Source organism: Gymnodraco acuticeps, unplaced genomic scaffold (genome assembly GCF_902827175.1).
Source record: "Gymnodraco acuticeps unplaced genomic scaffold, fGymAcu1.1, whole genome shotgun sequence".
NCBI classification, from domain to species: domain Eukaryota; kingdom Metazoa; phylum Chordata; class Actinopteri; order Perciformes; family Bathydraconidae; genus Gymnodraco; species Gymnodraco acuticeps.
Window position 1 is genome coordinate 1,170,105 of NW_022990565.1, and position 16,525 is coordinate 1,186,629.

A 16,525-nucleotide genomic window follows, 5' to 3' on the forward strand; every position below is an offset into this window, starting at 1 on the left:
GTGTTGAAGCCTAATGGCACAATTGGCAACATATAATATACATATACGTTTTAACCCATGGCCAAAATGTGTTTCTTTGAGGAAAACTGAACTCCTAATTTGCTGCAGTCCCCTCCCTAGCCGCAGTTCAGTCCCCCGCCACAGGGGGCGCTGCTCTGCCAGCTCTAGCGTCACAACAGAGCACTTCCGCTGGTTGGAAGGACTTGTGTGGCAGATTCGTCAGAAATGTCTATGTGCGTTGTATCATATAAGGCTCTAAAATGTAAATTCAGTGATGGTATTTAGCTGAATATGCCCGTAACACCATCGATAAATTAGTATTGTTTTGTTGTTGAATCGCTGATGAAATGGATGGACAAAAAGCAGGTAAGAACTTTTGGCTAGCTTCAACTCGAATATGTTTGTCGGGTATTCATGTTAGTTTGGGCCAAATCAAAATAAACAATATTAATTTTTTCATTATTATCAGGCTTTTTTGTGATAAAGTCGACACGTCGACTCTACTGTCATTCTCGGCAGCTGTCATGACTGACGGCATAAACTGTTGACTGTCGTCAACCCTGAATCTGTCACCGTTATATTATTATATTGAAAGTTTTGAGACAGCACCAAACTGTGTGGACAAAGATTGATGTTCGACCTTTATCTAAAAAAGAAGGACGTAAAGCTCATATTTTCATTTTAAAAAAAAATTCAATTGTTAATCATCAATTTAACAATAATCAAATACATATTACTATATTCAAGTTGTAATATTAACACGCTCACGGTATCGTCATCTGTGGATGGACACAGTAATTGCCTAACGTTATTCATGTCGATGTGTCTGTCAGATCAGATGCTACTTTCTATTAAAGCTGACATGTCCTAACAATTCTGAAATAACCTGTGCTGTATATAAATGACATCCTCCATTAGCCTTCCCTATCATTTAATTCACATTCCCTCCCATTTTCTTGATGTTCTCTCTCCTTTTAACTTCTGTTACATGTACAATATAGACATTAGGCCTACAATTAAACACAAGAAAATGACAAAATGTAAATATAAGCATCTGCAAAAACTAATTAGCAGAATGTAACACCTTAACAAATAAAGATAAAGATGGACTGAAGCAATGTTCCTTTTTTGTGTGTTTGTATATTAGATGTTATGCACTGTCAAGCAAAAAACAAAACAAGTTCTTGATAGATATCGCAGTTGGTTGAAGGGTTTAGTCTTGGGGGTATCAGAATGAGGAAATGGGGTACAATCACTCAAAAATAACAACATTTGCTTTATTGTTGAGAGCAGGCATTGACATTAGCCTTCTTTCCTGTTCTCCACAGCTGGTTCTGTGTTTATGTGTCGGCTGTGCAACATCTTCTCTCCCAGTCGCTCTCAGCTGCTGGCCCATTGCTCCCAGCTGCACCCACAGCAGGAAGCCCCTGATGACATCATCGTTTCCCTGCAGCCCCTTATAGGAGAGACTGTGGAGACACCAGCAGGTCAGATTAGCATATCATTGCTAGAATAACCATTCCAAAATGATTTAAAAAAACAAAAACTATGCACATAATATTTCAAAAGAATTATTACTTTGTTTAGTCATTTTTGAATGAATTTGACTTTGTTTAGGGGGATTACAATGCAGTTCTATGTCACAAGGCATTATCTATTACAGTATATCAGACCACAGAAAAAAAAGATATGGATGGAGATGTACTTAAATACAAGTACAAAAATGTCTTGTTGTTTCTGCAATCCTTTCGTGGAATCAGTTCATTGACAAATAAATAAAGGTGTTGTCTTCTTATTTCTTCTGCTGTTTTGTCGGCTCACAGAGAGCCCAGTAAAGAGAAAACGAGGACGACCAAAAGGCTCTACAAAGAAGACGCGCACAGATTTGACAGAGGACAAGGCGGACTCCTCCAGTTCTCTGAAGGATGATGTTCAAAGACAAGAAGAAGGGATTAAGGAGAAGGGAGACAAACAATGTAGCTCATTACAAGGTAGTCTTGTTCAATTGATATGTATCCCATAGTACTTTGTTCATACAAAGACAAGAAGTACCCTATGCATGATAGAAGATTAGTATGACCTTTAATTGTTTCAAGTATATGGTTTCAATTAGAGATTTTTGAAAATATACTACACAAACTGTTTTCCACCATTAACATTTTAACTTCTTTTTTTCTAAGGTGAAAGACATAACGGTGCACTAGGGCTTGAATGTAAAGACTGCCACCGCTCATTCAGCAACAGACGACAGATCCTCAAACACATCTGCCTGAGGGATGAGGAGGAGGAGCAGGAGGAGGACGAAGAGGAGAAAAGTGAGGAGTTAAATAAATCAGCAATTAAAAAGTACATTTTGGAGTTTTTCAAAGTGACCACAGCAAGCATGTTTGGGATAATCTATTATTGGGATAGATGATTAAATGTGTTAACTACAGATGTTTGGTAAAGGAACAGAATAATACAATTTACATACATGAATTGTACTTGGTGATTCAGGTGATTATGCTTAACAGACCCAATACATTTTAGGGAGCGTCTCTGGTGGAGCGGGAGCTGAGAGTTCTGGGAGTTTGGATTCTGTTGGAGTAGATCCAAACCAAACGCAAAAAAAATCCAGCAAGGGCAGGACTTGTGAGAGAAAAAGGCGAGTTTAAGTTCAGAACATGGTTTCTTTAAATGATTATTCCTAGGATGGACACTAATTGCTAATTATGAGGATTTGTAAAAGATGAGCGGCCTAACCCCCTCTTTTTCTCTGCTTGTAGACACGGGCAGCCTCAGATCCCCAAGAAATAACCGAAGCCGCCCCTCCAAAGAAGGAGGCCTAGCAACAGGAAACAAGGAAGTCTGTCATCAGCGTTGTTCTGACTGAAGATAAAACACTTCCAGGTTTGTCATAAAGTCATAAACATTTTGACTAAAGACTGACTGGACTGCTTTATCAGAAATATTTATAAGAAAGACTTGTTACCTTTTAACTCAACAGGTGTTTCTAAAATGGTTCCAGTAGAGGACAAATTCAGTGGAAGCATATTATCTGGCAATCCAAGCTCAACCTCAGGTAAACTCACCAAAACTGTAAAGTATGTAGCCTGGCAGTCTGGATTTAATTTACGTAGGATAGATTTATTTATAAACTCTTAACAGTGTCACACTCTTGGTGTACAAGTGTCTCAGGGTTGTGTTTCTGTAGAAGGTTATTTAAAAAAAAAAAAAAATCAGTCTTACATGTTAAAGTGTGTTTTTGTTGTCTTTTATTTATTCTTCCAGGGTCAGACCACAAGATCTTGCAAGTGAAGCCCCTTCCTGTGAGGGTAACCCTAAAACAGACCGGAGCCAAGGTAGTGTGATGGAGAATGTCCATGTCCCCTACAATTGCATGATTGATGGTTATAAAGACACATTGTTAGTAAGCTTGGTATAGAAAATCTCACGGAAACATGTTGTTATAAATAATGTTTTTAAGCTCCTGTTGTTTGGTGCTTGAAGCAGTCTGACCTTTAATGTACCCCTTACCTCCCTCCTTTTACTCTAGTTCTAACCCGACCTCCACAACAACAGCACCGAGCAGAGGCTTCCAGGAATATTCTATCAAGCAAGATGCAACCAAGTACTGTATGCATACTGTTTAATGAATGTATTAACAATGATTTTATATTATTGTCATCTTAGCTTTGGGGAATCCTGTGTAAAATACAAGCTACATACTAATGTGAATGATCTGACTATCTAACAAAATGCTTGCCTTGTCTATCCGTTCATTTGAAGAGTTAAGAGTATTCTCTTTCTGTATTGGTCATTTGCTTATCTGTGCAGCCTAGAGCCACAAAGGATGTTGTCTATTTGTTTCAACAACAACAAATTCACTGCCATGATAATAACTGCAAACTATACGTCAAGTTGTAAATGTAATTTCCTTAATTTAATTTAATTTCCTTGTAATTTCTCTCCCAGTCTACTTCAGAGCCAGCTGAAGATCTTTGCCTGTGAGTTCTGTAACAAAATCTTTAAGTTCAGACACTCACTGGTCGCCCACCTGAGGACACACACCCAGGAGAAACCATTCCAGTGTCCTCACTGTGACTACGCATCGGCCATCAAAGGTAGATCAGTGTCAGTGTCCTTATTGATTCATCATTAAAGAGGGTTACAAAAGTATTTTTTATATATATATACAAACAAACAAAACGAAATTGCTGTAAGACTTTAAATAACAAAATCGTGAAACCTGCAGCCACTGTAAATTCCTGTAAAAGTTGACTACCTTCCCACCTTCTTTTCTCTTTCAAGCCAACCTGAATGTTCACCTGAGGGAAGCACACAGGAGAGAAGTTCAGCTGTCAGCACTGTCCTTTCAACTGCCTGAGCCCAGGACACCTCAAGGTGCTGTACCAACTCTATTACAGATATTGATAATATTAGTAGCAAAGTGTTATATCCAGAGTATAATTATTATTATTAACACAACAGCTTTGAGACAATACTCATTTCAACACCCACATCAATTGTTATTCTGGGCGCAGCAGTGATTCTGTGTTTCCGTTAATGCAGGTGCACATAGAGCGGGTCCATTTGAAGGTGAAGCAGCACTGCAGCTTTTGTGAGAAAAAATACTCAGATTTGAAGAACTTGCTGAAACACATGGAGAAACGACACAACCTGAATGATGCTGCGGTCTACCAGAGCTACCAAATACTCAGGTTTGATTTAAAACATCTACATTATTTAAGAATAAGATAAGAAGTACTTTATTGATCCCAATTTGTGAAATGTTTGCGTTGCAGCAGCATAAAAAGACAAGGCATTGTATGTTAGAGAAATTAAAACACTAGAAATAAACAATCCAAAATGTAAACATCTCAAATAGAAATAAAATAGCATTACAAAAGTAGAAAATATACATGTTGAATTTACAGTAACAAAATAAAAAGCAGGATATTATATGTTAGAAAAATATCACTCGTCACCGGCTTGAGCTTCAATATCAGGATACATGTATTTATAATCCTTGCAAGAATGGAAGTAGTCATCACATACAGAGCATTTGGTACAACTAGTTCCCAGAACAGTGTCCTTCACATGCTTATATACAAGAGAGGGTGTTACACAGTCACAAGATGCAGGAATACCGGTTCAAAGCAGTATTCAATGTTTGGTTTAGATAAGCTAAGGCCCACGTCAGAAATCATCATGCTTGTCATATGTCTATCTCCATAGAGGCTGAATCATCATGTTAATCGTTGTCACATAGCTATCGTATTCCTAAAACAGTGTGTCCTGACGATCTTCTAGGTAATCATACATCCTGTTACGTACACCAGCTACGTAGGGCCTTTGTTATCATGTGCTACTCTGATATTGGAAAGTAAGAGTACATTCAGTGTTTTCCCCACATTATATATACATTAAGTGTGTAAGGAATGGAATATTTGTTTGTTCCTTTCTGTCACACCTGCCCTTCTAATTCTGTTCATGTGGTCCAGGTTGAAGACCCGTCAGGGCCTCAGGCAGCTCCTCTACCACTGTCCCACCTGTAACCGACGCTTTAAGAACCAACTGGAGCGAGAGCGCCACCTGTTGGTCCACGGACCCCAGCGTCCCTTTGCCTGCCTCCTCTGTGACCACGCTGCAACCAAGATGGCCAACCTCGCACGCTCATGTCAGGAAACACCTCTTCCTATATGTGTGCTGCGTGTGCGATGGGAAGTTTGTCAGCTCCCAGAGACTGAAGAGTCACCTGAAAGAGTCCCACCTGGAGCTGGACCAGGGACAGGCCTTCACCGACTGCATCAACAACAGCTACTACCTGATACAGCCTGGGGCAGGCATGTGGGGGGAGGAGGAGCAGGACGATGTAGAGAAGGAAGGGCTAAGGATCGAGCAGGAGGGGGAAGATGAGGGCACAAGAGATGAGAGTAGAGGAAATGGTGTAGGAGAGGAGGAGTTGGGAGATGGCGAAGGGGGGGCAGCCAAAAGTAGCAGCGAGCATAGATGTGGAGCAAGAGAAAGAGGAAGAAGAAGATAAATCTCAGAGTGAAACCACAGAAGAAGTGCAGGGTACGGAAAGAAAATAAATGCACAGCAAAGTTCCAAAGAACAGCTTCATTCAGACATTTCTTCAGAAACTACAACTCCCATTGACAGACAGGATGAAGAAACAGCTGGGCAGACATCACAGGACAACACTGAGGAGGCGTGCTCACCGAACACCCCTCTCTTAAAGGAAAGTACGCAAGAAAACTCACACTCAGCTGAGGAGAACACACACACAACTGTGTCATCACCGGCCGCAGGGGGAGATGAACTAACTCCACTTTCAGAAAGGGTAAAATAAATACAAGTACAATAATGTCAGCTAGCACATAACACTTATTTTCATAATGAATCATTTTGCCTTATTTGTCCAAAAATCCAGACTCAAAGATATTACATTTAATATAATGTTTAGACAAAGAAGTTAGTATTTGAGAAGGCCAGACAAGAGAATTATGGTATGTTTGACCTAAATATCATTTGATGATTTATCAAATATCGAAATAGCTCCTGATTAATTGTTTTGTCGATGGAAATGACATCACTAAGGAATCCATCTCTAGTGCCTTTATGATCTTTAACATTACAAGGCTTTTTACAAATCTGTATAGGGTGTTCACAGACAATGTTAACACTCAAAAGGTAGTATGATGTAGTCTTATAATTTGTTATTGAATTTAAAGCATATGTCAATTATTTAATGCGTCTGAAATATTTACTTATCTTAGAGGAATTCTACTAGGTCTTCCCATCCACTCCTGAGCTAGCAGCTTCGCTCCTGGCAGTCTGAGTTGTAATCTTTGTCCTCTGTCGGCAGGTGTCGGAGGTTTTCCATCCGAATGCATTCGAGCAGGTGTTCTCATCTCTTCCGAAGACTCGGCTCAATATGGAGTCTTTCCAACGGCTCAGGAAAATGTATGGGGACCTGGAATGTCAATACTGTGGTGAGAAGCTGGTTTTGTTTTATCCTGTTATTTAATTAGTTTCATTTCACAATATAGTATATTATTATCTATTACTTAGCTTTTCCTCTATGTGGCTTGAGTGTTTGATAGTTTCTTTTTTTTGCTGCATAGGTAAACTGTTCTGGTTCAAAGTCCACTATAACATTCATGTGCGCACACACACCAAGGAGCACTCGCATTACTGTTCAAAGTGCAGCTATTCGTCCATCACCAAAAGCTCTTTGAAGCGGCACCAGATCCAGAAGCACAGCGGCGTGCTGCTGCCCTGTTCCAACCCCGGCTGTAAATACACCACACCTGACAAATACAAACTCCAGGCCCATTTGAGGACCCACCAGGAACAGGTAGCAAGCCTTCACTATACTGGATACAAAAGTTAATATCGGAATCTGAAGCTTTAATCATGGGTAAAACCTTAAGTGTTCACTGTGTGCACAATGGTAGATGCGTATTTTGACCATATCATAGTTGTTATGCATATAACTCCAAGCTGTATAAGCTTGAATGCATATTAGATTTAAGCATATTAGGTTATGTGTATTTGTGTAATGAGGGAAGGTGTGGCCTAAGGAGATCAACACCCTATATCAGGGTGCATCATTATTAAGCAACTCTTTTGTCTCATGCACAATGGGCCCAATATCTGCACACATATGTTTTCTCCTAGGAGAGCCTAAACCTCACTTGAATTTTTTTTAATATTCAGGTTTGAGGTTTATTCATATTTTGGATTGACCGAAAGCACTGTAGTGGTTCAATAATCAAATTAATCCTCAAAAATACAACTTTTCTAATAATTGGGCACACAGTGTATTACCGATTACTTCTGTGAAGGATGCAGACATTGACGATTGATTTATCTTGGTGGGGTTTGTCATGTTTTTCTCTTGCTGTTCATTTCAGGGAAAGAGTGCAGCATGTCCCGTCTGCCACAACAGCTATCCAGAGCACAGACTGAAGCACCACATCAAAACATCCCACCCCGGTAAAGAACACACAAATACAGTATATCTACAGATATAGACACAAAACATGTTAAAACATTTTTCTCTTAAAGGCGTTCATTTTCAAACCTGTCGCTTTCAACCTAAAGCATTCGACTCATATGATTCATTCAACAGCCATCTGATATTTTGAATCTCTGATTTCTAATTCTCGATGACAAATCATGCAATTTTGTAGATTTAATAAAAACAACAACATGTGTTTCAAATCCACAGTGGGTTGTAGGGCTCAGAGGGTTTATTCAGTTTGAGGGTTAGTTTGCTGATTCTGCCCTGCACTTAATAGCACCTAACTGAAATAAATATGAACTCACATAACCAAGTTTATTAACATTTCCGAGGTTGCTTTTTCATTTTGTGTGTTGATGTGTTGTACAGATGCACTGCCTGTGCAGGGTAAAGGACTGATGGTGCAGCGCGCAGAGAAGTGCCCCTACTGTGAATCCTACTTCCTAAAGAACAGCAGTGACTTCCAGCGGCACATCTGGGCCCATCAAGGTGCGATATTCCTTTACCTTTAAACCAGGCAAACACACACACTGCACAAGGATGGAGAAACACATGCAAAGTGTTTCACTGCATGATTAATGTGTGAAGTGAGCTTCTTCCATCTGGTTCTTTCCTCCTGGCTGCCCTCCAGGAGGATGGACTAGAACAGGGGTGGGGAACCTCCGGCCTCCGGGCCGTATACGGCCCGCGAGACAATTTGGTATGGCCCTCGAGGTAATTTATAAACACACGCAAAAAAGAAAAAAAGTAAGAAATCTAGACCGCAAAAAAATTAAACAAGCGAGTGCCTGTTTTTCCTGGCCAAGGTCATGTTGTTGCTGAACACAACATGAGCCTATCGTGTCATCACGTGGTATATGTCTCGTCTGACAGGAGTGCAGTTCTTACGGAGAGCACCAGAACGCCACTCCAGCACTTCAGAAATTGCAGTACCCATAAGGAGCCGTACACATGCCGCAGTTTCTGCATGTCTGTGTCTTTAGTTGAAAGCCCAGTGGCGATCTGCTCATCTGTCATACTGATCATACAGTCAATAACTTTGTTGTTATTAGCATCTGGTTAGCTAGCTATGCTAACGAATATAAGAAGCTTTTTCTCCAACCATGAGGTAAAGGCACATCTTTATATGATCATTATAGTTATACAAAAATAAGAGAATAAAGTAAACAGGTATAAAATACTATATGACAGTAAAAAAAAGTTGTTATTAATAAAAAAGAATACAGTTTGAAAGGAGAGTGATTTGTAAAATATTCATAAAGAAAGTTCTGTTTCATCTGGGTGCTGAGAGATGTATCCATAGATCTACTAATGTGCTCTCAAAGTGCACCAGATTGATGCTTTTAACTTCAACATTTAAAAACAAATCTTCCCGGGGGAGCATGCCCCCCGGACCCCCCTAGAGGAGGTTAGGTCCCCACCACTTAAATCATGTTCACATGGATAGGAAACTAAATACATTTGCACACATCTTGTGTCCATATCTTTCTGTTTGGGTGGTCACGCCACACCGTGCACGTGCATGCATCATCATGGTAAGATATCTGGATTAAGAGGTTGCTTTTTCTTTGCACAGCATGAAGTGAATGGGCTGTGATTTTAGTATTTTTAAGCAGAGGTCAATAATTTGTACGGCCCTCTGAGGATATTGTAAAAATTGAAATGGCCCTTGAGAGGAAAAAGGTTCCCCACCCCTGGACTAGACAAATACACACTGCTGACATTATATACAAATAGAAACTCTAACAAACTAAATGTTCTACTTGTATGCTGTTGACAACATTTCATAGAGGAAAATGAACAATGCTGAAAATAACAATTGGCAGAAGTTACCCTTAAAATGATAAGACATTCTTTTTTTCAGTTTTGAGGACTGTTTTTCCTTCCAAGGATAGTTTGTTAAAAAACAACTCTTTTGCTAGGCCTTATGTTAAATATCTTAAATGTTATATTTATCTCGGAACCTAATGAGTACCAATGCCTAATGACTATGTGGTTGCTTAGCTGAAGTTATTTGATACTTAAACCATGTCTTAATTAGCTGTGATGTCCAATGTTTTGCTTTGAGGAAGTGAATTGTTCATATCAGCCTCTTTGTCTCTTTACCTACCTCTTTAAACACTTGCCTACCTCAATGATCTCGCTACCTTGAAGTTACATCCCAGGCTGAGGATGTTGGCAGACATAAATCCAGCACAGGTGTTGATGAAGGTCTCAGTGAGCAGAGCCAGTTAATCAAAAAACACCTTGCAATGCATATGCTCACTATGTTATTCAGCACTTTTATCTGACTTGGTTTTCTTCACACTTTCTCCCACCGTCCTTGAGATTTTGCATGTCCCACTAAGGAAAACTTGCCCATAAGCAACACTAACAATCCAGTCACAAATGTAGTCTTTGTCTGTAAATATATGTTGCTAATTGTTATGTTATTCTAATAAACTACATATAATGTAAATGCACTCATAAACAACATTTTTAATTAAAAAACGTTCTGTCTTATTTAGAGCAATATTACTTCAAGGACCAACATTGAACAGAGTGCATCTGTAACACCTCATCAAATACCATCTTGATTTTAACACTTTTATATCCCCTTGACTCTATAAAAGTCCTGTTTTTGGAATATTGTTGTTGTCTCATGTGGTTATTCTTTTGTTCTGGTGTGTAGGTGTGAAGCCTTATGTGTGCGGTGTGTGTGACTATGCGGGCCGCAGCAGGAGTAACCTGAAGACTCACATGAACCGACACAACACAGAGAAACGTCACCTCTGTGATCTGTGCGGGAAAAAGTTCAAATCTAAAGTCACGCTCAAAAGCCACAGACTGAGCCACACCAATGAAGGTACATATTATTTGTCTATTCATTGGAACAGGATTTTTTAGAAAGTGAAAAGCGATGATTGATAAAAGGAGAATCATTTTTTATGTTAATTCAGGGAAGCGTTTTCAATGTTCAGAGTGCGACTTCACCTCGGCCTCCAACCCGTCCTTGCTCAGACACATGGAGCAACACGCTGAGTTTAAGGTTGGAATAACACACAAGCATCACTCCAGATGTCATGTTCTTGTTTTGATAAAAGGATTGAGAAGATGTTTAGAAAAGTCAAATTTATATTTTTTTAATCACGTCATATCTGGTTTTCTTCTATCTTTGTAGCCATTTCGCTGTGCACACTGCCACTACTCCTGTAACATTGCGGGTCCCCTGAAGCGACACTACAAGATAAAACACCCGGATCAGAAATATCAGAATGCCGGACCTGGACTGCCTAACCCCGATGCTCTGAAACAGCAAGGTCAGAACTCTGCTCTCATTCTGCCCTGTCGACACTTTTCATGTTGTTTATAGTCACATTTTGCCAAAGTAGGACACTTGTACTGAGTAAAGACAAAAGTGTTGTGGTGAAGACTCTCAGGAGCGAGAATCTATTTTGTGCCAGGAGAAAAAATCATTAAATATTACTTAATTCCTGCAGCAGTACAAAACAAAATGCTTGTTCAGCATAACCTAAAAGTGTGTGTGGTGTGTGTGTGTGTGGTGTGTGTGTGTGTGTGTGTGTGTGTGTGTGTGTGTGTGTGTGTGTGTGTGTGTGTGTGTGTGTGTGTGTGTGTGTGTGTTTGATGTGTGTGTGTCGATGTGTGTGTGTGTGGTGTGTGTGTGTGTGTGTGTAGTCGTTGTGTGTGTGTGTGTGTGTGTGTGTGTGTGTGTGTGTGTGTGTGTGTGTGTGTGTGTGTGTGTGTGCTGTGTGTGTGTGTGTTGTGGATGTGTGTGTGTGTGTGTGTGGGTGTGTGTGTGTGTGTGTGTGTGTGTGTGTGTGTGTGTGTGTGGGTGTGTGTGTGTGTGTGTGGGTGTGTGTGTGTGTGTGTGTGTGATTGTGCTGTGTGGTGTGTGTGTGTGTGTTCGGTGTGTGTGTGTGTGATGTTTGTGTGGTGGCGTGTGTAGGGTGTGTGTCGTGTGTGTGTTGTTGTGTGTGTGTGTGTGTGTGTGGTGTGTGTGTGTGGTGTGTGGTGTGTGTGTGTGTGGTGTGTTGTGTGTGTGTGTGTGGTGTGTGTGGGTGTGATGTGGTGTGTGTGTGTGTGTGTGTGTGTGTGTGTGTGTGTGTGTGTGTGTGTGGTGTGTGTGTGTGTGTGTGTGTGTGTGTGTGTGTGTGTGTGTGTGTGTGTGTGTAGGGGGTATGAAGTGTCCTGAATGTGAATTTGTTTATGGCACCAAGTGGGAGCTGAATCGACACCTGAAGAGCAAACACAGGCTGAAAGTGGTGGGAAGGCACCTGGGAGGTAAACAGTGTTCCCTTACACAGAATAGATACATTGAAACTGTTTTTTAACTTTGCTCTGAGGATTGGCTATGATCGTCTCACCGCAGGTCTGTCACATTGGAATGATTATTGCAATTTTGGACATACATTAAACGCCTTCCGGAGGTTATTCTATATTGACATGGGTGCGCTCTGATTTTTCTCTTTAGCGCCACCCTTGGGTCATAGTTTTCACTTATTGTATGAAATATTTCAACAACACAAAAGCTATTAGTCTTGTTTCTGTCCCAAAATGTGAGGAGCGGGAAAAAAACTAAAAACATGCCAGCTCAATCATGTTAGAATTTAGTTTATTTATTCATCAATGTCAGTATTTTCAGATAAATGCAATCCCTGCCTTTTCTATGAATATTCAGGTTGGGGAGACAGTGGAGGCTCAGTATGTGTCTGTGGAGGATGAAGAGCAGCTGACAGAAGTACCTGAAGAATCCCTACATGACAACGGTAACCACAGCAACAGTGATAAACAGACAGTAGACACAAACCAGCCGACATGCTTTCATATGAAATTTGTGACACGTCACAATAAATGTGTGTCTTCTATGTTTAGTTAATATCCAGCAGATCACTGAATACAGTTCTGAGACTCACGACGCCGTCACCTCCATGGTCGCCATGGCACCAGGCACTGTTACCGTCGTACAACAGGTAAACAACATCTCATCACATACTCAGGAAATCACGAGTGTTTACAGCAAAATGTTGATGTCGAGCTTTGTCTGAAGTTGCAGGTGAATGATGAGCAGGAAGTGGGGGACTGCATAAACCAGCTGATGGTGGTGAATGCAGATGGGGGTCTAACAGGAGACCAGGTGATGGTGGTAGAGGACGCAAATGGCCTGGAGGCTCTGACAGTCCTCACTCAGGGAGAAAACACTCACCACTACATCGTCTACGTCCAGGAACACACTGTAGAAATCAACTAGGGATGCTAACATTTCATCATCTGTTGATCCATCAGTGTTGTGGGGATCAGTGAGCATCAGTAGATCCCTTTGGAAAAGGGAAGTTACAGAAAATGTACCAGTAAGCAAATACAATATGGATTTTTATCATGATTAAGATCATTTCAGTTTTATTTGTACAAATGAAAACTATAAGTACAATAATTGTTTGTAATATTATGTGACATATTTTGTATTTACAAAGTATATTTAAATAAAAAGCCTGTCTTGCACTGCTCAATGCTCCTGGTTGATTTTATTTCCTTAAAATACAAAACAAAATTCCAACGTATAACATTCATGAGTTCTAGCATAAGTTCAGTTATTGCTCTAAAATATTCAGAAATGATTGAAATGTTAGTAAAGTAGTAATAAAAAAGAATATACAAATTGCCATTTATGAATGATTTGTTATGAACACCACGAACTGTAAAACGTCAAAAAAAATCTTACACCAGAAACTAAGTACAAAATGCATTATTTAGACAGTATGTGAACTCTGTAATTCAGTCAATTTTCATATAAACGAGATTTTTCTTATTGACCTATGAATGCCATTTTCATATTGTATTGCAGCCAAGAGAGCATTTAGAATTCACAGTTTATTTAATTGTGGGTTTCGATGTAGAGTGAATGAACTGAAATGATTGCAACGATTTCGATGTGTTCACCCGTCTGTTCTGGATCATGGTGTTGTTCAGTCTCAGTCCAGTAGGTGTCAATGGCGCGTCTGGTGTCAACATCCTGTACTTTGTATATGTTACAGAAGAAGAAGAAGCGGTGGGAAATTTGCAAATTTGACAGTGCGCGAAAGGCTGTTGTTCACAATTGAACCATATTTTAATACAAGCTAACATTATTAGTGAAAATACTGATGCTTACACGACATGGACCGGTACGTTTTGATTGTATGCTTTGGGCAAACTGACGAAGAGCTGGCAGAGGAGAATACATGTAAGTTACTTTGATATCGTCTAAGCTGCAACTAAGTTGAGTTAGCCAGTGGCTTGAAAAGTGTTCCAATACATGTAGACACCTTTATCAACAACCACACATGAGTTAACAAAATATAGTATCTGTAAATATCAAGGCTACATTTTTAACTGCTTGTTTCAAGAAAGTTGAGTCACTTTCTGGCTTATGGTGTTAAACATTTAAGCTACACAGTAAAACAGTCTACTGTTTACAGAAGAAAGGACAATGTGTGACGTAATTTAAGTCTTAAAAGTTGGTAACTGACAAGAAATTGAAGGAGGAAATATGTTACCTGCATACAGTGCAGTTTTCTTAGATTTTGACAATGGGTTAACAGGAGGTGCAACAACTTGCTTATTTTAACCTGCAATTTAGCAGCAGTTTGCTTGTGATACACCCTGAACTGTCATTGTTCACAGGTCTGGAGTCAGTGAAACAGATATATGACCAACTTGTGGACATCTCAACCCAGGACTCAGTCAGAGGAGTCTCTGTATTTCCAGGTAAAGTAAATTGAGCACTTTGGGCCTCTTTCACCCTGTGTGACCTCCAGACATAAGATATGTTATTTCACAACGTTCCTCACTTCTGTATTTCCTCTGTACACTTCCCAGCTTGTTCTCTCAGTGGCAGCCCATCAGTTCAGAGATGGCACTTTGCTGTGCAGGCTTACCAAGGAGTTACGCAGGTGAGACATGTGGAAAATGTAAAACAATTTGACCTTAAACATGGTTCATGTTGAAAGGAACTGGACACAAATGCCTATGTGGCATAGCCTTTCTTCAATGTGTGATGCAGTAATTGCTTGTGAAAAGATAAGTAAAGTATCAATTGTTAAAAAAAAAAAAGGCTGTTCATGATAATTCAATCAGTTTTCAAACTTTACATGGCTCATGATATGAGTGAGTGCTAAACATGATACCTTTTGTAGTAATTTCATGGTCATAATCATATGGAGTGCTCCTGTCTTGGAAGGTTATGTGTCAGCCATATAAAACATCCAATGTAACCTTCTGACTCGCCTGTTTTGTAGTTTTGCAGCTCAGACTGGGAAGAGCTGGGGACAGGCCATCAGAAAACGGACAGTGAAGAGGAGAAGCTTTCTGCTGTGGAGTCATGTCTCAGCTCTCTGAGAAATCAGGAGGCATCAGACCAAAAAGCCGACCAGCCGTCACCAGCAGAGTGAGAGACAGATACAACCTTCCTCTTCTTTATGATATGATATCCTATGTTCATGTGTCTCAATGATTCAAGCTCCAGTTGTTACTTTTGTCCTGTTGGATTGCAAGTTCTTTTCTGATCTGATCTTTATTGAGCAGGCTGTTGGAAGAGGCTGCTGAAGGACTGCATCTCCTGACAGACAAGCTTCCACCTCCAGGTACTGCTGAGCACTCACTTTCTTTAAATACTACACCTTTCTTAGCCGCTATGAGTTGAGTCATATAATACAATAGTAACAATTGTAACTTTGGGCTCAGTCGATACTGTTGAGTGTGTAGTTGGAATAATACAAATACATGAACATTACTTTTATTCAATGAATTAAAAGGAACACTCTCCTCATCTAAGAGGTTGAATCCAAAATGCTTTCTCTCACAACTTGTCGGATGATTTTGGTTGTTGTGATGAAGAGCAGGGCTAGATAGTTTCTCTTTATTTTTCTTTAATGAGGAGAACAACAAATGTTTAGTTTACCGAGGTGCCAACAGTGCAAGAAGTTAGTTTCTTGCACAAAGCAATATCTAAAAATGAAAGTGTTTTGTTTGCAAAAGTTGCCTATAACATGGAATTAAAAACGTTTTAACGAAGACAAATTACTCAGCTGTGTTATAGGGATCAATTCCAATTTCAAGCAATTAGGTTTTGAAAATCAGTAGAAAAGGTGCTACCCTATTCTCTCTAATAATAGGTGCTAACTGCTGGGTACATCATTACTTCTTCACATTTCTGCTCTGTTAATTTCTTAAAGAGCATTTCTTAGCACACCATCTTTGCAGGAGTTCAGGAACAGTAACCTTTCATTTGTAGCTGCCCAAAGAAGCTGGAGTCACTACTGGCATGGTGTCGATCCAGGGACCGGGTATGAGCCTCAGGCTATCTCCCTTTCAATATGTTTTAGCCTGACAGCTACTGCTTAGAGCTAGAAAACAAATAACTCCTGGAAAAAAACTGGTGCATTTTGTCAGATAATTAATTAAATGTTACATTCTGTTCTTGTATATATCATATTATATATGTGTATATAGACATCTTGCACTATTTGTATTTTATTA

At 39.8% G+C, this 16,525-nt stretch overlaps 2 protein-coding genes across 3 annotated transcripts in view; both read left to right on the forward strand.

Moving 5' to 3' along the window:
- Nucleotides 1-182: 182 nt before the first annotated feature.
- On the forward strand, nt 183-13,508 carry LOC117553730 (zinc finger protein ZFAT-like). Its single transcript, XM_034227782.1, is given in 32 exon segments — nt 183-366; nt 1,329-1,487; nt 1,824-1,991; nt 2,181-2,315; nt 2,530-2,606; nt 2,608-2,644; nt 2,766-2,842; nt 2,844-2,889; nt 2,987-3,015; nt 3,017-3,078; nt 3,271-3,338; nt 3,532-3,610; nt 3,955-4,103; nt 4,291-4,313; nt 4,315-4,383; nt 4,552-4,700; nt 5,484-5,652; nt 5,654-5,959; nt 5,961-6,069; nt 6,072-6,325; nt 6,851-6,977; nt 7,110-7,342; nt 7,902-7,983; nt 8,381-8,500; nt 10,683-10,856; nt 10,951-11,039; nt 11,172-11,310; nt 12,185-12,276; nt 12,278-12,292; nt 12,690-12,777; nt 12,884-12,981; nt 13,059-13,508. Coding segments are annotated over 32 exon segments (3,642 nt in total). The 5' UTR covers nt 183-347; the 3' UTR covers nt 13,260-13,508.
- A 552-nt stretch (nt 13,509-14,060) lies between these two features.
- The window catches only part of mtbp (MDM2 binding protein), a 31,670-nt gene continuing 29,205 nt past the window's right edge, over nt 14,061-16,525 (forward strand). For both annotated transcript variants that reach the window (XM_034227783.1, XM_034227784.1), the window contains exons 1-5: nt 14,061-14,231; nt 14,672-14,755; nt 14,867-14,940; nt 15,286-15,434; nt 15,572-15,630. In XM_034227783.1, coding sequence (XP_034083674.1) covers nt 14,165-14,231; nt 14,672-14,755; nt 14,867-14,940; nt 15,286-15,434; nt 15,572-15,630 — 433 coding nt within the window. In that variant the 5' untranslated portion in view covers nt 14,061-14,164. The remainder of the gene's footprint in view (nt 14,232-14,671; nt 14,756-14,866; nt 14,941-15,285; nt 15,435-15,571; nt 15,631-16,525) is intronic.